Source organism: Vigna radiata, unplaced genomic scaffold (assembly GCF_000741045.1).
Source record: "Vigna radiata var. radiata cultivar VC1973A unplaced genomic scaffold, Vradiata_ver6 scaffold_179, whole genome shotgun sequence".
In the NCBI taxonomy this organism is placed as follows: Eukaryota; Viridiplantae; Streptophyta; class Magnoliopsida; order Fabales; family Fabaceae; genus Vigna; species Vigna radiata.
Genome location: NW_014542553.1, coordinates 602,463 through 624,322, shown reverse-complemented (window position 1 = coordinate 624,322; position 21,860 = coordinate 602,463). Strand labels below are relative to the sequence as shown.

The 21,860-nt window shown below is 31.0% G+C and overlaps 4 protein-coding genes and 1 non-coding gene across 10 annotated transcripts; 3 read left to right on the top strand and 2 right to left on the bottom strand.

Annotated features, from left to right (window-relative positions):
- Positions 1–1,006: 1,006 nt before the first annotated feature.
- Positions 1,007–1,080, bottom strand: TRNAV-AAC. Its single transcript has one exon. It is a non-coding gene; the product is annotated as a tRNA-Val (tRNA).
- Positions 1,081–3,230: 2,150 nt separating this feature from the next.
- On the top strand, positions 3,231–7,451 carry LOC106780368 (probable serine/threonine-protein kinase WNK10). Of its 4 annotated transcripts, none has more exons than XM_014668653.2 (7): positions 3,231–3,989; positions 4,644–4,681; positions 4,920–5,147; positions 5,237–5,457; positions 5,554–5,711; positions 5,802–6,201; positions 6,341–7,451. In XM_014668653.2, exons 1-7 carry the CDS (start codon positions 3,873–3,875, stop codon positions 7,168–7,170), a joined length of 1,992 nt encoding a protein of 663 aa, XP_014524139.1. In that variant the 5' UTR covers positions 3,231–3,872; the 3' UTR covers positions 7,171–7,451. The 4 variants fall into 4 exon arrangements, with proteins under 4 accessions (XP_014524139.1, XP_022632690.1, XP_014524138.1 ...); XM_022776969.1 differs by having other exon boundaries at positions 3,233–3,989; positions 4,920–4,968; positions 6,338–7,451; XM_014668652.2 differs by having other exon boundaries at positions 3,233–3,989; positions 6,338–7,451.
- An 808-nt stretch (positions 7,452–8,259) lies between these two features.
- LOC106780339 (protein yippee-like At4g27745) lies at positions 8,260–9,707 on the top strand. 3 transcript variants are annotated; one of them, XM_014668615.2, is made up of 3 exons: positions 8,260–8,423; positions 8,596–8,721; positions 9,093–9,707. In XM_014668615.2, exons 2-3 carry the CDS (start codon positions 8,629–8,631, stop codon positions 9,318–9,320), a joined length of 321 nt encoding a protein of 106 aa, XP_014524101.1. In that variant the 5' UTR covers positions 8,260–8,423; positions 8,596–8,628; the 3' UTR covers positions 9,321–9,707. The 3 variants fall into 3 exon arrangements, with proteins under 3 accessions (XP_014524101.1, XP_022632698.1, XP_014524100.1); XM_022776977.1 differs by lacking the exon at positions 8,260–8,423 and adding an exon at positions 8,426–8,503; XM_014668614.2 differs by lacking the exon at positions 8,260–8,423 and having other exon boundaries at positions 8,510–8,721.
- A 4,779-nt stretch (positions 9,708–14,486) lies between these two features.
- On the top strand, positions 14,487–15,282 carry LOC106780342 (calcium-binding protein KIC). The gene has a single exon (XM_014668619.2). It carries the CDS (start codon positions 14,635–14,637, stop codon positions 15,022–15,024), a length of 390 nt encoding a protein of 129 aa, XP_014524105.1. The 5' UTR covers positions 14,487–14,634; the 3' UTR covers positions 15,025–15,282.
- A 1,650-nt stretch (positions 15,283–16,932) lies between these two features.
- On the bottom strand, positions 16,933–20,036 carry LOC106780363 (serine/arginine-rich splicing factor RS31). The gene is made up of 6 exons (XM_014668647.2): positions 19,896–20,036; positions 19,593–19,710; positions 18,197–18,309; positions 17,856–18,079; positions 17,391–17,783; positions 16,933–17,298 (listed from the first exon to the last, which is right to left on the bottom strand). The coding sequence occupies exons 2-6, from the start codon at positions 19,696–19,698 to the stop codon at positions 17,268–17,270; spliced, it is 867 nt and encodes a 288-aa protein (XP_014524133.1). The 5' UTR covers positions 19,699–19,710; positions 19,896–20,036; the 3' UTR covers positions 16,933–17,267.
- Between the last annotated feature and the right edge of the window lie 1,824 nt (positions 20,037–21,860).

Genomic DNA, 21,860 nt, shown 5'->3' with positions numbered 1-21,860 from the left:
AAAGTGTTAAAATAAAATTTATTAAAATAATACATTTCATGAAATACATCATAGAAATAATTAAATACCAATTATAAAAAATAAAAATATTAATAATTATATATAGGACAGTTTTGAGTCTACATCAAAACTACTACATTGTGATATATATATCTAACTGTCCCATTATAATTAAACTATTTATAATATTATGTTAGTTAGACATACCAACTATACTAAGGATATTAAAAGGAATAAAAAATAATTAGTTCCTTTTAATCAATCGGGCAAAAATTCCTTCGAGTTATCTTATAATGAACCATAGTGAAACAACTCGATATTAATATCTATCTCTCAAAACATATTAATGTGTCTCTAAATAATAACATATATAAGTGAATGTATAGCTATTTATTATTTATTTATTTTTAAAAAAGTTACTAATTAATATAAATACAGAAATTAATGGCAATTTATTTTGATAAGGGTGTGTTCATTTGGGTGATCGGAGGTGATTGGGGGAGAGTGATTAAGTGTATTTGAGGATAATATTTTGTGTTGTTTATTTGAGTAAATTTGAAGGTAGATGGGAGTGAATTTTGAAGTACATTTTTTTAATTTGTCATATAAACTAAATCCTACATCAAATCTCACAAACTTTATTTCAAAATTCAGTTTCGTTTACCTCCAAATTCACTCAAATAAATAACAAAAAAAATTACTCTCAAATACACTTAATCACTCTCCTCTAATCACCCCAAGTATGCTAAAATAAAGTTATTATTTTTTTTATGAACATAAAAAAGACATTTTGGGTTTTTGTGTTTATTTATTTTAAATTATATTTTAATAAATTTCAAATTATTGTATCCGCCATGTTGTTCCCTGTTTATTAGTTTAATGAAAGCATATAAATGAATTGTGAAAATGGAAATGTTATAAAGAAATTATTCTAAAATAATTAAATAATATAAAGTAATTATGAAAATGGAAAAGTTATAAAGAAATTATTCTAAGAAAAAAAAATTGGCGTCGCCCGGACTCGAACCGGAGACCTTCAGTGTGTTAGACTGACGTGATAACCAACTACACCACGACACCACAGCTTGGATTAAAGTTCAAATTATCTATTATTTACTTATATATTATTTTCTTAAACTACAAAACCAAAAATTTTGATCAATCAAATTTTATTTAAAATGTCGAAAACAACTAAAATTAATCAATTACAAAAAATATAAAAAATTAATTAATAGATAATTTTTAAAAATTTTCCAATTTATGAATCCAACAACTATTTGAATAAGTGAAATAGTTTAAAATGTAGCAATTAATATGTTATGTTATCACCTATGGGTGAACACCATCCCTTCTTCTATAGGAATTACAAAAAATTATAAAATTAGTATTTATATATTTTTAAAAATTATTTATTTATTTTATATCTTCATGTACCCTAAAAGAATCATGCCCAAAATATATAATATTATATCAAAATTTTAAAAATAATTTCTTATCCATCAAAATAAATAATAAGAATATAAAAATTAAAAATCATATATGAAATCACAAATCCCATTGAAAATTGTAAATGTGTTTTCTATAAAATCAAATATAAAAGATCTACTTATATAAAAATAAATAAAAACATGTATGCAAACATATTTTTTAACACACAAAATAAATACTCAACCAGAAAATCACATACAAAAATACCAATTAATTTTATTTTAAAGTAGTGTTTTCATTAGATCACATTGACTAAGACTTTTTTTATTATAATTTTATCCAATTTTCATAAAAAAAAATATCATTTTAATAATTTTTTCAATTGAGATTGTTCTCAGTATATATTTTGTACCAAAAAGCCTAAACTAAATGAAATGGTTCAAAGCAACAGGAGAGTTCTGTTGACATCTTTTTGACAAATATATCAAATTGTTCAAGTAATACAGTGAATTAAGTTAAGAGTATCGTTATTCTAAGAATATTTGAGTCACGTTATTCAATTAAGATTATTTATCAAAGAAGATAACATTTGATTTTAACTTTGTAAAATAACATGAAATTAATCAACAAAAAAATTAGGATTGAAAAATTGGAATAAAGATCTTGGTCTTAGACTAACATTACAGTAATATCCTGGACAAAATACGTTCTATGTTCAAGCATTTACATAAGTGTATCTTGATTTAATTCTTTAAAACAAATTCTAAAATTATCCATTAAATTATTAATTCCTTAATTAATTCAACGAATAATTTTGCATTAGATTCAAATGTTGAGAATGATCAAAAGCACAGAAGTTATTCCTAACGTAGTTACTTTTAGTTTCTTTTCTTATGTTTTTGTTCTAAAAATACTTCCCAGTACAAAAGAATGTTTAAAAATACTTCTGTATAATCACAAGCAAGTCAAGAGAAAAACAAGAACAAAGACATATATTGCATAGAAAATTTACATTATTGAATCGTCACACAATCAATTCTAATGAAAAGAAAAATTAGTCTCTCCTATACATCTAAAACGTACTATTTACAGCAATTCATAGTAGAAAGTGAAGTCCTGAAGTCTTGAAAAGTTTCTTGAAGTTCTCCAAAGCTTTTTCGTGTTTTTGGTGTCAGAAGAAAGTTTCTATCTTTATGTCACGTATTATAAGTCACTTAATTAATTCGCTAAGCGCACAAGTGTGTATGCACTGTGCGAATTTTCTTTAACTATTGCACTTCAACTGATGCAATTTGCTCATCGCATAGGTTAAGAGTGTATGAATTGTGGCTTGTACTTAGCGAGAATTGACTGACAACAGATCAAATAATACACTATTTCCTGTACAATGTTTTACATAACCATCTATCTTCTATTACAATTTTCACTTAGTAATAACAAATAATTACAAAATTAAACTTATTTATACATTTTTTTTTCGCACTTATCACTTGTGAGAATGATTCGAAGGGATATAGCTTCTCTACAACATGGAAATCTTAAAACACCTTTTCAAAATTCACCATTCTAAAGAAACTAGTGAAGAAATCTTGCAGCATCTTTATGAACTAATTTATAGTCTAGAGTTGTTCTTAAGCTTAAAGCTCTGGAGTAAAGCATTGCATTCTGATATGCTGTGACATATTTCTCTGTCACTCTTTTCGACTATGTTTCTGTTAATAGGCTGGAAATAAGTTGTCTTAAGGTTTATCATTTTGTTGGATGTTTTTCTTTTTTTAAACCTTTTGTCTTATTTTAATCTAACAATAAAAAGAATTCATCCGTGATATTTTGTCTTTCCATCAACATAAAGATAAAAGTCATCTGATTCTCACCTCAGCATAGCTAAGATGTACGATTTGTTTCCGTTAGTTAGTTCCCAACTTTCTCTTTTTTCAACTTTCCAAACGCAAATTTCATAACAAAATTAGCACTCTGATTCACCATCCACCTGTCTGTTCCCCGCTTCTCTTTCGCCTCCACAGTTTTCTCATTTTCTCTCTCTTTCCCGCCAACCACCTTTCCTCAATCTCCCCCTTTTGATAGTTTTCCTCAGAAGATTGGATAATGGGAGACCCATCTGGTAAATTTTGAACCTTTGGAAGGTTTTGGTACCTGGGTCGCTGGAAAGAATGGACTTTGAGAGGAAGGTGGAGGTGGTGGGTTTGGTTTGAGGATGAATTTTTGTTATGACATGGAAGGTTGGGTTTTGGATTTAGGTTCATTGCCTCCAACCATTGTCATCGAATGCCGATTCCTGCTGCGGTCGGCATTCGATTCCTCCTTCGTTCCGTTCCTACCTTTCTCCATTCCAATCACAAACTAGGCCCCATCCGATAAACATATACTAATAATTAGAAAAAAGAAACAATTTGTCTTGAATTCTGATTGTTTCAGCCACCAGAATGAATTCTGGTGCTATCTTGACACTGCCTCCCGTGTGCAATGCGTTCGGGACCAGGGAGCCTCAGGATTTTGAGGACGAGTTTGCGGAGAAAGATCCAACCGGGCGGTATACAAGGGTATTATGACTCGAGTCTCATAAGCAGCTTCACCAATTATTCATTTATATGTTTTTTGGATTCATTTTTAATCAACTTCGGTGGTTCTTCTAAAGTTTAATAATTGCGTGTGAACTGTTGTGGTGTGTTTTTTATGGCTTTGGCGGGTGAGTTTGAATTACTTGTGTTGGTGGTGAAAATATGCTCGTTGAGCCAGAGGGATAGTTTTTAAGTAATAGTGTTTTGAAATTGATTAGCCGCGTTTTTCTTGTTTGCCTGGATGATAAACTTGAAATGCAAGGTATATAAGTTGAATAAATGACTTGCAAGTGTGTTATCAATGGAGAACGGTTTAAATTTGGTATCTGGCTTTTTATTTATTACTGCTGTATCTGTAATGAATCACCGTTATCAGCTGTGAAACAGAGTTTCACAAATTAAGCTCCACTTTTACTTTGTAATGCAGAAGTGTAAAACCTATTTCATACTTAAGATTCAATACTACAAATAATCCTCTTTATGAAAAAATTTGCTTTCTGTGAAGCACAGCTAGGGGCACTTAATACAATATACCCACATTGTTCAAGGGGATTTGTTTACTTCATTTCTACGATTTACTTTGTTCATTATATTTGCTATTAGTTTGATTTTTTCTCTCTCTTTTGTTTGTCTCAGTATACTGAAGTCTTGGGAAGGGGTGCCTTCAAAACTGTGTAAGATTTAATGTCTAATCCTTCTCTCTTCTATTTTTCTTTCTACATATAATTCTTTGTTCTCATTATCTCTAATTTGTCGTATTTTCTTCCTAGTGTTCTAGGTTAATTTGATTCACAATTTTACTTGCTATGAATGATTTCTGCAGGAAATTTATTATTCAATAACATTTTTTTTTATTTTTATGGCAGTTTTTACTTGTGAAAGCATGCTATTTAATCTCTTTCCCCTTTCCAGTTATAGGGCCTTTGATGAAGTTGATGGAATTGAAGTTGCTTGGAATCAAGTTAAGATTGATGGCCTCTTGCATTCAGTAGATGATCTTGCGAAATTGTATTCTGAAGTTAATCTTTTGAAGTCTTTGAAACATGAAAATATCATTAAGTTCTGTGATTCTTGGATTGATGATAAGGAGAAAACTGTTAACATGATTACTGAACTGTTCACATCAGGAAATTTAAGGCAGTAGGTTCTCCTGATTTTTGTCCCCTTTCCTTTATATTATTTGGTTGTAACATGCACATATGAAATTTATGTACACCTTTGGCTGACAGATATCGCAAGAAGCATAAATATGTTGAAATGAAAGCTATAAAAGGTTGGGCCAGGCAGATTCTTCATGGCTTACTATATCTTCATAGTCACAAGCCACCCATTATTCATAGAGACTTGAAATGTGACAACATCTTTGTGAATGGAAACCAGGGTGAAGTTAAGATAGGGGATCTTGGTTTGGCAATTGTCATGCAGCAACCTACCGCCCGAAGTGTTATTGGTAACATATTACTTCCTGAATTGTGATGTTTTTATCATATTGGTTCCAATGGCACTGAGCTATGCTTGTGTTTGTTGTTTCTCTATTTTACAAAAGGGACTCCTGAGTTTATGGCTCCAGAACTATATGAAGAGTCATACACAGAACTGGTTGACATCTATTCTTTTGGGATGTGCATATTGGAGATGGTCACTTTTGAGTATCCCTATGCCGAATGCAAAAATCCAGCTCAAATCTTTAAGAAAGTTACCTCAGTGAGTAAATAAATTATTGGCATATTCTTACCACTTTAACTTATAATACAAACAATTTAACTTGCTGCGTTGTGATGCATGTCATTGCAGGGCATCAAACCTGCTTCCCTCAATAAGGTGAGTGATCCTCAAATTAGGGAGTTTATTGAGAAATGTTTGGTTCCAGCATCTGAGAGATTGTCAGCAGAGGAGCTTCTGAAAGATCCATTTCTACAAGTTGAGAATTCAAAGGATCCCGTCCTTTATCCTTTACAACCACCTAGAAGAACTTTGAGAGCGTACTCATTCAAGTCTAGTTCTCATTCTATGGACTTGGATGGTGACCACAAACAGTTTTCTATGAGTATCTGTTCCGAAAGCAACCAAGAAAGCCCATATTGTCCTGTTTTTGAGGTTCAGAGGGCAAATATTAACAATGAGTTTAGGTTGAAAGGGACTAAAAATGATGATAACTCGGTATCATTGACCTTGCGTATTGCTGATACATGTGGTGAGTATTTTCTCTTTCCTTCGCCTTCACCTTATGCTAGTTTTGTTTCAAGGAGGAGCCGGTGAGTAGAGAACATCTGAATTAGTTTTCGACAGGCTCGAAAGTTGATGCTGAAAGGTGTTTGTTGTGTTACTAGCAGGTCGAGTAAGGAACATACATTTTCTCTTTTACCTTGATTCAGATACCGCAGTCTCTGTGGCCACAGAGATGGTTGAACATTTGGAGCTGGCAGATCACGATGTACCTTTCATAGCTGAGCTTATTGATTATTTGATAATGAAACTTCTCCCTTGGTGGAATCCTTCGCATGATCGTTGGGCATGTGGTGAAATAAATCCTAATATAGATGCCCAAAACTTCATGGGATGGCCATGGGCTTCTGCCCTACCAAGTCTTCCCTCTGAATTGGCTATTGAGGAGGATGGCTACTCTGGGATTGATACAACCCCCAAAGAAGATTTTGTGGCAGCCGAGAAGAACAGCTTAACAGAAAGTGCTGATAAGGCTACTTTTGAGGGTGATTATCATTCACAAAGATCTAAAGCTTCCGAGGTAGTTGTTGAGAATGCTTCTATGAAAGATGACAATTGTCATTATTCCAGTGTTGATGCAAGCTCTAAGTGCTTAAGTAGTAGGTCCATCTCTGACCTTGAACTTGGGGATGAATATTTTGAGGACTGTAAATTGCAACAAGAAAATTATTCTTCTGGGGAAGAAGTTGTGATAAATGAATACCCAGCAAACTCGGGGTCAGTTCTTGGAACATCTACTAATGTTGGGACCCCAAGAAGTAGCTGTTCTTATGTGTCTTCAACAGTAGAAGAGATTGATCTTGAGCTACAGTTTGAACTTGCTGTTATTGAGACTCACTATCAGCATTGGATTGATGAACTGAACAAAATGAAGTTGGAGGCACTGGAATCCACCAGAAGGAGATGGATGGCCAAGAAGAAACTGGCTGTTCGGTGATTTTGAGCTTGTTGATTGACCTCTTGTTAACCCTTGTCGAAATTGTTTCACTGTAAAGTGTGTTGTGATCTTAACTGTACTTTGTATATTGGATGTGGCTCTTTTTAGTGAGTGTCCTTACCCTCAACCTACTTTTTCCTTGTTTTGGAGATATTTCTCAATCTCTCTTTAGCATAATTAATGTAGGAGATGCGTCTCAGGAAATTTTATAGTTCTAGAAGACACATTCTCATGGAGACACTTTGCTATTTTAGTATATTTTTCACCATTACAGCTTTGCATACCACGATTCTTGCATACAATTAGACAAATATAATCACATAAAGTACTTTGTTTTCGGGTTAAAAGAAAACCAATGTGTCTTCAAGGCAAATTTGGTTAAGAAATTAGGAAGTGGGAGGCTTTTTTTTTATTTTGGTATATAAAAGCATACTCTTCTATGATTTAAAGTCTGAATTTTGAAAAGAGGGCATACTTTTTTTTTGTGTGTTATCTGGCCCCGTGAAACAATATTAAATGCTGAGTGGTTCAATTTACATATCAAGAAATGACAAACAACTCCAAAACAAATATAATTAGAAAAAAGAATGTGGCATTAGTTGGGGTTTGATATCAGAACTCAACCTACCCATTCCTAACACTGCAGTTGTTTTAAATGTTTTTATCAAATATGATCAAAGTTTCTATTTTTTTTTTATTAGTGATAAGTTCGTATCATTCTAAAATTTATAGGTCAAATTTATGAACAAAAGAATATAAGAACTTTGATTGTTTCTAAAAACTAGAGACTAAAAACATTCACCTGTGGGTATACCCAATGCATAAACCATTACAAAAAACACAAGGGAAAATGCAATTTTTATTTCAACTTAGAAGATGGTGAATGCAAACACGTTAATAGAATACACAAGTCCTTGACCAATTGGTGACATTTTCAGAGGAATCTTTGTTTGCATGGATTCTAGTTTTACATTTTGTTGCATTTTCAAAGTATGCGTTTCTTCTCTTATGTGTTTATGCTTAAAGGAAAACGTAGCTTTTCAAGTAACACACAACATTTGTTAAAGAATTGTATCACTTTCTTACCGAACCATTTTAGTACATTTCTCAAGCCATCACAATCAACACCTTTTATTTAAACAAAACTTTCAATTATCAAAGTCTTTTATAATCTGCGTCACTCAATTACCCTCTTAGATATATTCTTTTCTTCAAAATGTTTCATTGTGATTGACGTCACATAGTTTGGTTAGGTACGTATCTTGCACTTCAATCAGCCTTGTAGACACTGTTTGATACCCATTTGACAAATCATAGCCATTGTCACTCGTTGGAAAGATAGGCTTGAGGCTTCTATTGTTTGGTCACTTTTCTATTATTGAGTCTTTGACCAACCTTTCCCTTTGCACTTTTATTTATGAGTAGGAGCGAAAGTGGCAGTGCTAGGCAAATACATCAATGGCGGAGTTGATGGGATCACGGGCATACTGCTGCTTTAGGTGCCAGAACCTTGTTGCTTTCCATGATGATATTGTTTCCAAAGATTTCCAGGTGAACTTTCTCTTGCATTTTTGGCATTTTCTCCAATTTTATGCTGGATTTCTAGATTGAAATGGATGATAGGATCTGTTGGTTCTAAATTTCAACTAATCAGCAGCTGTTAGATGATTCCCTTGAGATGTTAAAAGAATAATAAAATAAACTTAAAGATTAAGTTTCTAACCTAGTTGTTTGCTAAAGATTAAGATTCATATGCCCATATTAATCATGTAAAAAACCTTGCAAACACGGCCTGAAATTAGCCTTATCTATACTGAAGCGATTCACTTGAGTTTTTAGCATTTTAAGTTCCCTTCAAACTGGTCAGAGTTTTTGTTATGTTCTTTGAATAACCTAGGATTTTCAAGAGTTATCTGTAACAGGCAACAAATGGTAGAGCATTTTTATTCTCTCACGCAATGAACATTATTTTGGGTCCTAAAGAGGATAGACAGCTTATCACTGGTCTTCACACAGTGGCTGATGTGTATTGCTCTGATTGTGGAGAGGAACTTGGCTGGAAATATGTCAAAGCTTACGAGGAAACACAGAAGTACAAAGAAGGAAAATGTGTGCTAGAGAAGTTCAAGATAGTCAAGGGCAATGGATAGTAAACAGATTTTACTGTTTTAGATCCAAGCCATCTGATCTCAAATGTTCATAGGTGGTTGTGAAGTTCTTGCAAAGACCAGGGGGGATAGGAATTTAACTTGTTCAATCTCAAAAGGTGAATTTAGTCACTCTAATTTTTTTCTTGATGAAATAATTTGTTAAATGATTTCTCCCCAGGTATGAACAGTTGGTTGGTCCTTTTTCATGTACAAAAGATTCTTTTCAAGAAAATTACCAACATCACTTATTGTTCCTGGTACATAAAGCTTCGCAACTAGCACAAGCCTCTTGTTTTTGCATTTTATCAGCCAAAATGACTGTATAGGCTTTTACATATAAGTTTATGCATCGATTCTTAATAAATATTATAAGCTTATTTAGTAAAATGTTTTACTTGAAATACTATTGAACAAATACTTGATTAATCTGTATAAGCATGGCACATCTTTTGCTGTTTCAGACTCTAATCATCTGTATCTAAGTGGTTGGAGTATTTCAAATGATATATAATCCTTAAGAACTTTAGCAGTTTTTTCTCTAATAGTATAATCCTCAAGAACTTGAAGATGACCAGACAATTGTTTATGTAAAAACTGTCACTTCAGTTACTCCAATAGTAAAGCTACATACAAACTAAAGTTTAAGAATTTCATAAACTACGCGAAGATGGTCCCAATGTGGTTAAGAAAAATGGTGTTTATTTGCACTGACATGAAGCTTTGGCATGACAAGTCATAGTTGAATAAGACGGAAGTGTTGACTGTCAGAGTCAGTTCTTTCAACAATTTACTTCAGACTGATGTTCAGTTGTGGGGCATTCTGTGTGCAGAACTCTTGCAGTATTTATTTATCTGAATCAAACACACCAAACTAATTCCAATGCAACGTTATTTTAATACCATCACTTGTTAAAATAGTTCCCATAATTATAAAGTATTAATCAGAATAGTCCTGCTACTCAGTTAATAAAGAGCTGTGGGGATGAAGTGAAAGGCTAATGTCAACAGAATAAATGACAAAAATATGCAATAAATGACAAAAGTTTGTAACAGTTATTCTCTTAGTTAGGATAATTAGCTGTAATAAATGTATATGACAATTTAGCTTATTTTGTGGGTTGGAAATTAGCTTGAAAGATTGTAATTATTTGTATATATATATGAAAGTTCTCCAGCAAGAGGGGACACAGTTTTCTGACTCAATCCTTTCTAAATTTAACAGTTAATATGTCAATATATGAAACTGATTTATCTTCACTGGACTTTAGAGTTGAAGAACATCATTTAATAAGTCAATTAACTACCAATGTGCTTGTGTCATATGGAACTGCTGGAGGAATTTTGAAGAGCTCTCTGAAATATTATTGAACAAACTATCTTTTCATTGATTCATTTTCACACTGGTTCAGTAATTTTTCTCAACATTTGCCTCTCCTTTACCCTATACTTTATTTGTTTATAGCTTCTGCCACTGTTATATATGCTGATGGAAAGTCCAAATTCTAAAGGGTTCTTCTTTAGAAACTCCACCTTAGACAAATTGTTACATATGTACAAAACATATTATAGTATGAACCTAATCTGTTGAAGTTTAATATTATAGTATGCTAACATACATAAATGTATTCCTAAAAGTTTTCCAAAGTTGTATAAAATAAGTGAATCTTCTAAATCTGATCAGACAAAAACTTCGTTTTAGTCAATAGAGCTCAGAAACATATCCCTTCCTCTCTGTTCTAATTGCCTTGCCTGTCCCACACACATATACATACATATATATATATATATATACATACATACATATATATATATATATATATATATATATATATATATATATATATTAGTTTATGGTGTATATTTCAAATATATTAGTGTTTTGATTAGCCTAAAAGCAGAGAGCCAACTCAAAGTGTTGAAGTTTTTAACCGATCTTGATGTTTGAAAATACTTTAGTTGTAGCAACATACATGAACATGTTCCTGAGGCTGTATAAAAAAAATGAATAGTCTAAAGTGGATCCAACAAACAAGAACTAAGTTCAGCTAACAGAGCTCAGCATTTGCTAGAGTTGCAACATTTATCTATTGTTTTTGCTCAGGAGTGGATTAATTTAATATATTCAACTGACCAAGTTCTTCTGTATTGAATCAAGAAAGGTGATATGTGTCTTAGTGTTAGAAAACAAAGCTTCTCTCTCTGCTGTGATGCTAAGTATATTACAAATTTTTTTATCTCACTCTTACATGTAAGTTAAGATAACATTATTATTAGATCAATCATCCTATTCCAGATCATTATGTTGACAATATTTTATTCTAGTCTATTTAAGTTTGAACAATATATAATTATTTTGATTCTTTTGACACTTTCTTGTTCTTATCATTGTTATACCAGTGAATCTGTGTTTTTATGTGAGTCCTGTGAATGGTTTATATTTATATATTTTTTTTTTAACATAAAAAATGCTCAACATGCTTTATATTTAGCTAGAAAGTTTAGAATTGTAATGGTAGCAGTAAATTGAAATTTACAAATAACAAATACTTATAGGATCTTACTCACATCTAACCTATTTAAAATAGGATAACGATATTTAGACAACATTTTTTTTGACAACATTTAAACATTGATTACGTGTGAATATGTGATTGATCAAAAATTACTCCACAATCAATAATAATAATCATAAACATTATTGTGAAGTAATTTTTGACCAATCACAAATTGACACATAATCAATGTTCAAATATTGTCAAAAAAATGTTGTCTAAATATCATTTTCCTTAAAAATAGTCATTACTTGTTAATAATAAATATAAGAAAGTAATAATTATATGATTTTATTCACATATACATGTGAATACGAGTAGTTTTATTATCTAATAATAACATGAGAACTAGTGGAAAGAATTATCCAACAAATTTTTAACCAAAAAAAAAAACAAAATCATTTATCAACCATATTAACCACAAAACCTCATTTATTAACACTAATAAATAAAGCGACTATACAAAATAAGAGTCATGTCAACAGATAAATTAAAATTATAAGCTAAAAAATTCTATTAAACACTCAATTAAAAATACTCATTGATAAAAAAAAACGCCAAACTTAATTAAATCTTTTAAAAAGTAAATTGCCTAAACAATTTCATAAAACATAATGAAACTAATTAATATATTAAGTATGCTTATTAAGTATGCTTGGACGATCTTTTCTTTAATTTAAAAAAATAAAAGTAGAAACACAATCTTCAATTTATTTTTATTTGATCTGTGTTTTTATATTATCTCAGTGTGTATTTGACATACTTAAATTTTTTATATTTATTTGATTTTATTTATTTATTTTTTTTAAAATATAAAAATTTGTATTTTTATAATTATTTTATTTTTATACTTTTGTATAAAATGAATATAAAATGTGTCACGTAGTATCACTATAATACTATTATGCAATTAGGCACAAAAATCAAAAGCATTATTCTTATGCCTAAATCGAACAGTTCAATAGTAATTCATTCTGCATGATCGATCGTATTGGATACTTGCGTCTTCGTCAATCATTCCAAGCACCCTATAACAACTTGAACAATATTTAAACCAAAATAACAAAAGATTTCCAACTCTCTTGTTTTCTTATGTGGAAATAGAATACTTCCTTTATCAATCATAACACCATTTCCTCAAACCTACTTTCTCTTTTTACCTCTTTAAAATCCAACCTTTTTTCATCTTTCACACCTAAAATCAACAAATCTTAATCATCAAAAGTTGCTAATTAGTTTATCATGACCATAAAAAATCATCACTAAACAATGATTAATTATGATTGGTACAGTACGAAACACATAAACATAAAAAAACAGAAAAAGAAAAATATACTAAAAAAAATATTCTTTTAATAATTTATTTATAACTTGAATGATTTGTAATTAATTTTAAATATTTTTTTAAAAATAAATAAAAATAAACTAATAAAATAATGACACATGTTTTATTATAAAAAAAAAATGTTAACGTCTTGTAATAAAATGCAAAGAAAGCATACTAAAATAAAGATGTTATGATATGATTTGAAAAAAGAAATATAAAAGAAAAAAAAATGTTGCGATTGAGAATTACATGGCCCATGGCCCATGTGGAAAGGTTGTGATATGAGAAGAAATAAAAATAATTTATGGCAGTTTGTCATATATATGATTGATTGAGAAGACGACAGAATAGGAAAATTTGATGGAAGAGAAGAAAAAATAGAAATGGAAGAGGAAGCTTCATGGAAGCTAAACAATGGAAACTCAAGATTACGTCTGAAATAGAATATCCTTTTGTTCCCACCAAAGGAACTTTCCTAGAAACCTTCCTATCATCAAAATCAAAATCAAAAATCACACACATAACATAACTGTCTTCACTAAATTCCTCAACTTTCTTCTTCTCAATCATTCAAAACCTATTTTAATAAAATTTATTATTTGTTGAATCTAAATAAAATAAATTTATAATATATAAATAGATATAAATATCATCTTATAATTTTATAAAATTAAATTAAATTTAAAATTTACTTTTCAACATTAATAATAAAATGATTTATTTGACTTACCATTCTATACATGAAAGTGTTGAGAAATAAAGTTACATTTAAGAGAAAACAATTGTTAAAGAGAGTCTTAGTCACATTAACTACCAAAGTAAATAGTTGGTCTTATATTAGTTCTTGATTCCTTTAGTAAAAACTGTTTAAAGCCAATGAAAAATCCAACTTCCAAATTTCCTAGAAACTAATAATGATATCAAATTAAGAATTCAAAGTTTTTACATGTTGTTTTCTGTTAAGCATTAAAAATACATTGTTTAAAATATAGAAATTAATATTCTCTAGTATATTTTGAAAAAAAAAATCTAACAGAAGAGAATCTAAATTCTCAAATTACAATTTTGAATGATTTCTCAATTCTCTTATATTAAATTTTATGAGTAAAAAATAATTAGTTACATTTCTGAATAGTAAGTAGAAAATAAAAAATTAATAAATAACGTATATTATAGTAAATTTATGCAAGGAATAAAGTAGTTTTAGTAAGTGTTTTTTAGAAATAAAAAATCCAAGTGTATCTTAAGATGAATGGAATGTATATATGGTGGTTTTGGAGTTTGAATGAAGCTCATAAGTTGTTCGAAAAGGAAGAACTTTTAGATGTCTATAAAAGAGGACTTTGTCCTAACGAATTCTCATTGAGTGTTGAAAAGTCGCTTTCTGCTTTGGAACGTTGAGAAGCAGAAGAAAAGGGAAGGTTGGTATCATAAAATGGAAAGCAAGCAACAGAGCATGAAGCAAAGCAACAGCATGGAGACAGAGACAGAGTTTGAGGATTTGCTACCAGTTATGGCAGAGAAGCTTGATGTTGAATCCTTTGTTTCAGAACTCTGTGGAGGTTTCAAGCTTCTATCAGACCCAGAAACAGGTTTGATAACAAGTGAGAGTCTGAGGAGAAATTCAGCTCTTCTTGGCATGGAGGGCATGACTATGGAGGATGCAGATGCCATGGTTAGACAAGGAGATCTTGATGGAGATGGAAAGCTTAATCAAACTGAATTTTGCATTCTCATGATAAGGCTCAGCCCTGGAATCATGGAACATGCTGAGGCATGGCTGGAAAAGGCGATTCATCAAGAACTCAGCAACTCCTCAGCTTAGATATGTTATTCTTGTTATTGCTCCTTCTGCCATCATGTATCAGAATCTTATCTGGTTTGATCTGTGCTGCAATTCATGAAACTCTTGTTTGTCTTCAAGGGCTGTTCATTATTAATGAAATCAGTTTCTCCAAACAATATGATCATCATCAAATGATAGCCAATAACAGATAAATTTTGAATCTTTTTTTACTGTTATCTTGTAAGTGTTTATAGATAAATTTATCTCAGGAAAGGTATTTTTGTTACATTTTTATCTGATATTAGTTTCATTTCATGGTTTCATGTTCTATCAATAGTTATTATTGAAATGATTGAGTGAGTGTTGAAAGAGGAAAAGTCAATGAAAGAGGAAATGAGTTTTGAAAAATTGAAGTGGAAAATGCAGACATGAGACTGTTAATACTGTCATTGAGTTAGAGCCACAAATTCAGTAAATTGAGATGATAAAAAGGACTATTCTGATTCATCACATTCAGTGGTTATGTGTGAAAGGATAAAGGACAACATAATGGTAGATGCTTTTTCTTATTTTCTTTAGATGTATTAGAAAGAGGATTTTAACTTAAGTAGTAAAATTTACACTTTATTTATATATTATAAATTGGTCTTATTTTAAATCGATACGAAATTTTTAATACAATTTTTACACTGAAATATAAACATTTTGAACATGAAAATATAATTAATGGATGACCCATAATAAAAGCATACTTTATATATTATAAAAAATAATTTAAGATTGTAAAAAATTTCTATACATTTCACTTACTTAAAATAACTTTAAATTCTATTAAATGGATAAATGAAATTTGAATTCTTTTAAAAAAAATATATTAAATAGATAAAAACAAGAGCCGTTCTCCTATTATTTAGGAGTTGAAATTTGAGAAACTTGGACCGAATTATGCGAAAATTTTCGTTATATTGCTCTAATTTCAACACTTGCCGAAGGCCGACGGCTAATTGTTTGATGTTTTCCCATAGAAGTTTATTAAGACCACATTAAGCAAATAAAAAACTTCAAACATGCCTGCCATATAAAAAGTTGACTTTTCGTTTTCACTAGTATGAAGTTATTATCTTACCTTTTAAATATATATTTTCATTCTTAAAAAGATATATGAAAACAAAATAAAAGCCCATTAGCATTTAAGAGTGACAAAAACAGGTCACAAAAAACTTGTCATTTTTCAATACCTTTAACTCACCCCTTCTTCGTTCATTCATTTCCGAATTTCAAATCTATTTTTTCTTTCAAACACAAAATTACACTTAAAAACACGAAATTGTAATTGAATCCTAATTTTTTAAAATGTATAATAAATAGACTTTTTCCGTTAAAACACGTTAAAATATGGATTTCTAATCTAGAAGTGAAGGTTGTTAATGGTGGCTGGTCTGACTTGGAGTTTCTGGGGGTGGCAAGATTATAGTAACTTGCATGTTTTGACCATTGTAAGTGCAGGATGAAGAAGAACGATATATGCTTCCGTTGAACAATCTTCGAAGAAGATGAACAATGTTAGGACTTAATTTAAATGTTAGGATAAATAATGCATGAGTAAAAATGATGAAATAACATATCAATAACTTAAATTATTCAACAATGATCCGTGTTTCGATAAATATTACATCCTAGTACATTTTATCGTCGACCGAACTGAGATTCTACTGTAAATATAAGAATCATCCGAAAGTTTTAACCAAGAAGAGAAAGAACAAAAAATACAACTCCGTGAATCAAATAAAAAGGGAAGAAGCCAAAAAGGATTGAAAACAGTAAAATGTTAATAGCGTCTTTAGGTGTGGTGGCATCTTCCGTCTCTTTGGCAAACATGTTGTTTCTTTGGCAAAAAGAGGGTAGTTAAAATAATACATATCAACGTAGAATAAGTGCACATGCAGGTTAGCAAATAACATTTCTTTTAGAGCACAGTTGATTACAAATTAACTGCAAGAGCACACTCATTCACAATAGTGTCAATACTAGGCTACGAAAGAGAATTTGGGCTGTAGCAAAGCAAGATGTCATTGAAAAATTATGCATCAATAATCCCACACTAAACAGGGTCTCATAGTACGTCCCTATGGAACATTTGGCACTAATTGCTAGATAAAGAAGCAAACCACATTAAACTCAGAAATACCCTTTTACTACATAATGTACCACTTGCTATTCTAACAACTAGAAAGTGACAGTGCCATTGTAGCCTTTCTTCTTACTCTAAAACCGGATATCCCTTACGTTCTAGACCTGCGCACTGGAGAACGGCTGCAGATAAAGCAGAATAAATAAGCTGCAAGAAAAGAGTGAATAAAAAAAGGTGCATGAAAGGTTTAAATTTCCTGATAAGAATATAATACCTGCGATATCTACCATATTCAGGACTCCTCGGCTTCCCAAAATCAGGACTCCTCGGCTTCACAAAATCAGGACTCCTTGGCTTCACATAGTCAGGACTCCTTGGCTTTCCATAATCAGGACTCCTGCGCCTGCCATAATCAGGACTCCTGCGCCTTCCATAATCAGGACTTCTGTGTCTGCCATAATCAGGACTCCTCCGCCTGTCAGGTCCACCATTATACCTATCATAGACAGGACTGCGTGGACGACCATAGTCAGGGCTTGGTCGCCTGTGATAAACTGGACTGGGTGATCTATCATAACCTCCTCTCCTAGGACTATCATAATTGTCACCCCTCTCACCATCATCCCTCAAAGCATACTCCACAGACACCACCCTGTCCAGGATCTTACTGCAAGTATCATGAAACCAAAAAATTAATATTTGTAACTATACTACAAGACAATATAATTCCATTATTTACCTCATATTTGTACACTCTAATGCTTTAGTGGCATCTTCTTGCGTTTCAAACTGCACAAAAGCAAAGTTCCGGCGAATCCGGACATGAAGAACATTTCCATATGGTTCAAAATGTTTTTCTATATCCCGAACTCTAGTTCGGATTGGATCAAAGTTAATCACAAACAGGGTTTTTGTTGGCCTCTGGTTTGCCTTTGATCCATCACGATGACGACCTCGTTCACCCTGCCAATAGAAAAAAATAAGAAAAAACTTCCATTAAAATCAGGTAAGATACTATTATTCTTGTGTGCTATCATCAATAAATAAAATCAAAATACAATCATGAAAACATTATCATACCCTAGCCCACTCCACAGATAGCCTCCGCTTTTCATGACCAAATGGAACATTGTCAAGTGCACGAATTGCTTCTTCTGCATCACGCTCATCCTCATAATAGACAAAAGCAAAACCTGAAACAAAACTAGTATTAGAGGCATAAATGATTATGAAAGACATCAGCATGTTATTCCTCACCAGAAGTACATCAGCCAAACCAGGAAATCATTTTCCCTGTCAGGAACAAAGGAATACAACACCTGAATATATGAGGGCTGATGCACATGAAGCTGTAGAGGCGTTGAATGAGGAACAAAATCATGATTGCAAATAAAGGTTAAATCCAAAATTCAGATCTGAGACTGCTAAGCATGCTTCTCCATTCAGACAGCACAAGTGATTTCAGAAATAGAATGGCATGACTTGACAGAATTTCATTGATCCCCTATTTTCAGATAAGCTATGCATTGCTTAATAAATTGATTGATGATCCCACTAAGAACATTCTGGTGGAAATGTCAATGTTGGGAGATGGTGAGGTGAGTGACGAATGATCAGATGAGAAAATGCAGATCAGTGGGTAGAAGGAGAGCAGGCAAGCAAGAAGGTTTTCTTCCAAAAAAATTTTGCAGAGAGGTTGGCAAGCCAAGACAGAAGCTCAGCATGTTTCCCCTTAGTAGAAGTTCCTGCGCCAAAACAAACACTTAAAAACCAGAGGATTTTCTTTCCAAAGGCATTGCAATTGTGGCTTCCATTTATTTCCTACCAGGCCATAGGAACTACAGATTCAACCCACAAAAGCAGCCATATGCTCACATCCAAATTCCAAAACATGGCCGCCCTCATTTAGATGAACCTCTTATTTTGTTAATTTTCTTTTATCACCATAAATAAGTCCTTTGGCTCCCCAACGGAAGTCCAAGGCAAACCCCACAAGCCACACTCTTTGGACCGCCTATGAGATCACTACTCAGACCTGGGGTTTAGTCACCCTTAAAGTTCCTCGCCCCTCTCCAAGAATGTGTTCTGTGGGGAATGAAATCATTGTCTTTCCCCACAAGCTCAGTGTGTTGCCAAGGAGCCACACCCTCACTTTTACTCACACTAACTTCACAAAATCAATGACAACTAGTTGTCCTAAAAGACTCTCGCCGTTTACACTAAATGCCACGGCATATAGACAACACGAAATCAGTTGGAGAACTGACCATTCAACATGTCAAAAATAAAAATTCGATACTAGGGTAGGGTTTGCTCACAAAAGGTTTAACAAAACAATAAAGTCAATAAAAACAAAATTTTACTTCATCATCACCATTTACATCGCAAGGAAAACTAATGAAAAAAATAAAACAGACAAAATTCAACTAAAAACATTTTGATTGCTCATGTGAAGACACAACCAGGAGTGCTTTACCAGATTTCATGTCCACACGGTCAATCCTTCCATACTTTGAAAACAATCTTTCAAGCTCCGATTGACGAGTATCGTACTCCAAGTTTCCAGCAAAAATCGGCCTCATCCTCTTTGCCCGCTTCCAAAATTAAAATCATCAATAAACTAACCCAACAAACAGAATCAAGAAGGGTGTAAAACCCACAATGCCCTAAACCCTCTTTATCACTAGCCCCACTTGGGTATTTCAAAAAATTCCAGACGAATTACAGAAAACTTCTTTACCCAGAAACCCTAATGGAAAAGGAGAAAGTGAGAGCGTACCTGAAAGAAAAATAAAGGCTTTGGAAATTTTTTAGTGTACCGAAAGCTCAGAGTGATAACTTTAAATATGGTAGGGTAGCCTGCTGAATCGGGTTTAATCCAATTTTCTCGTGAGCCCAAAACCAAAAACCCTAATTTCGTTTTTTTGATCGCGATGTTTATTTTTGAACAAAATATAATTTTCGTTCACTAATATTTAGAGATTTATTTTTTTTATCTAAATAAATATTTGATGGATTTTATTTTTTAAAAATATTTATTATTTCTTACTAAGTAATGATATAACTATTACATTGATTATTATGTGATTTTAAGTTTATGTTCCACAAAAGTTTAACATATTTGTTTTGTTTTTTAACATCTAAAATTTGATTATAACTAATATGATAATTTTAATTTACTTAATGTTCCGTGCAATAAGTTTAAAATAATTACAAAGATTAAGATTAGATGAGTTTATTATACATAACTTTTACAATAAAATAAATAATAACAAATTAACTCGTCAATAAGTACAAAGATGTTATAGAAAAAATACGAAAAAAAACATATATGATAGAAAGAAATAAGAAAGCATATAATGATTATATAATGTGCCAATATGTTCGTCAAAGCAAGAAGAATTGTAATAAAACAACATTCCCATAAGAGTCACTAGAACATGAAATAAAAAAGTAAAAGTTAAATCAAGAAATATAGAGGAAAAAATTAAGTTATGAAAAATAAACAACATTTTGAATAAAACCAATATCAAATAACAATGGACTACATTTATAAAAACATTGATTTTCATATAATTAAAAAAGTATAATAAAAATAAAATAAAAAGTGCTTTGCATTATTATCTACACATTAGTGAGTAACTTATAAGATATTAATATAAGCATAATAGTTATAAGCAAAGAAAATCTCTTTTTGATATTGAATCAGTAATATCACCTCATACAACCCAACCTAGTTGAAAAATCAAAATAAATGATTTTTTTTTCATTTTTTTATAATTTAATTTAGGTTTATAAATTCTATTTGTTTCTTTCTTTTTATATTTGTTTTCAAAAACAAATTATACCAGTTTTATTGTTATCATAAGGAATTTTGTATTATATTGAAATAAAAAATATTTTAATTTTAATCACATAATTATCATCTTAAACTGAAGTTGAAAGACTAACAGTGATACTTAATAAAAAAAATTAAAACAATGACATATGTTAATTATTTGATATATGTAAAATATGTTACAGTCAATGTATCATCATTTTACCAACAAGTTTAAGTACTTTGTTCATTATATCAAAGTAATTGTTTTTTAATATTTGAAGTGAAGAAATAAATGGACAAAAAAAAGTGAAGAAATAAATGAACAAAAAACAATATATATTTTTCTTGAAAACTCTATGTAATTATAGAGAAAGTAGCGGAAATTCAACATAATCACGACGAAATATGTAATGGGTTAAAATGATTAAATGATTAATATTAAAATATTAAAACAATCAATAAAATAAAGTTATTTTATTCAAATTTTGATAATTTATTTTAATATATTTTATATTAAATTATTGTTAAATTTAAATTTTATATTTTAGTATTTAAATATAGGTTTAAACCTCTTTTTGGTTCCTAAGTTATAAGCGGATGTTTAATTTAGTCCCCGTTTTTTAAAATGTAAATCTTTGGTCCCTAAGTTATAAAAAATGTATCAAATGAATCATTTTTTGATATTCATGGTCAAAGTACAAAGAGCAATCTAAAGTGATGTTATTATTAAGAAACAAATCAGAGCAATCTAAAGATGTAACAGTTGTTAAGAAACAACCAAAAACAGTATTTCAAGTAAATGACTAATTTGATACATTTTTTATAACTTAGGAACCGAAGGTTTACATTTTTAAAAGCGGGAACTAATCTGAACATCCGCTCATAACTTAGGAACAAAAAGAGGTTTAAACCTTAAATATACTA

Excerpts from the sequence above, each read along its gene's own strand:
- LOC106780368 (XM_014668652.2), top strand. The coding sequence starts at position 3,873 with ATGAATTCTGGTGCTATCTTGACACTGCCTCCCGTGTGCAATGCGTTC. Across the intron at positions 5,712-5,801 it reads TCTTTAAGAAAGTTACCTCA|GGCATCAAACCTGCTTCCCT; the intron begins GTGAGTAAATAA and ends ATGTCATTGCAG. Across the intron at positions 6,202-6,337 it reads GCGTATTGCTGATACATGTG|CAGGTCGAGTAAGGAACATA; the intron begins GTGAGTATTTTC and ends TTGTGTTACTAG.
- LOC106780339 (XM_014668615.2), top strand. The coding sequence starts at position 8,629 with ATGGCGGAGTTGATGGGATCACGGGCATACTGCTGCTTTAGGTGCCAG. Across the intron at positions 8,722-9,092 it reads TTGTTTCCAAAGATTTCCAG|GCAACAAATGGTAGAGCATT; the intron begins GTGAACTTTCTC and ends TATCTGTAACAG.
- LOC106780342 (XM_014668619.2), top strand. The coding sequence starts at position 14,635 with ATGGAAAGCAAGCAACAGAGCATGAAGCAAAGCAACAGCATGGAGACA.
- LOC106780363 (XM_014668647.2), bottom strand. The coding sequence starts at position 19,698 with ATGAGGCCGATTTTTGCTGGAAACTTGGAGTACGATACTCGTCAATCG. Across the intron at positions 18,310-19,592 it reads CCGTGTGGACATGAAATCTG|GTTTTGCTTTTGTCTATTAT; the intron begins GTAAAGCACTCC and ends GTTTTGTTTCAG. Across the intron at positions 17,784-17,855 it reads TTAGAGTGTACAAATATGAG|TAAGATCCTGGACAGGGTGG; the intron begins GTAAATAATGGA and ends TGATACTTGCAG.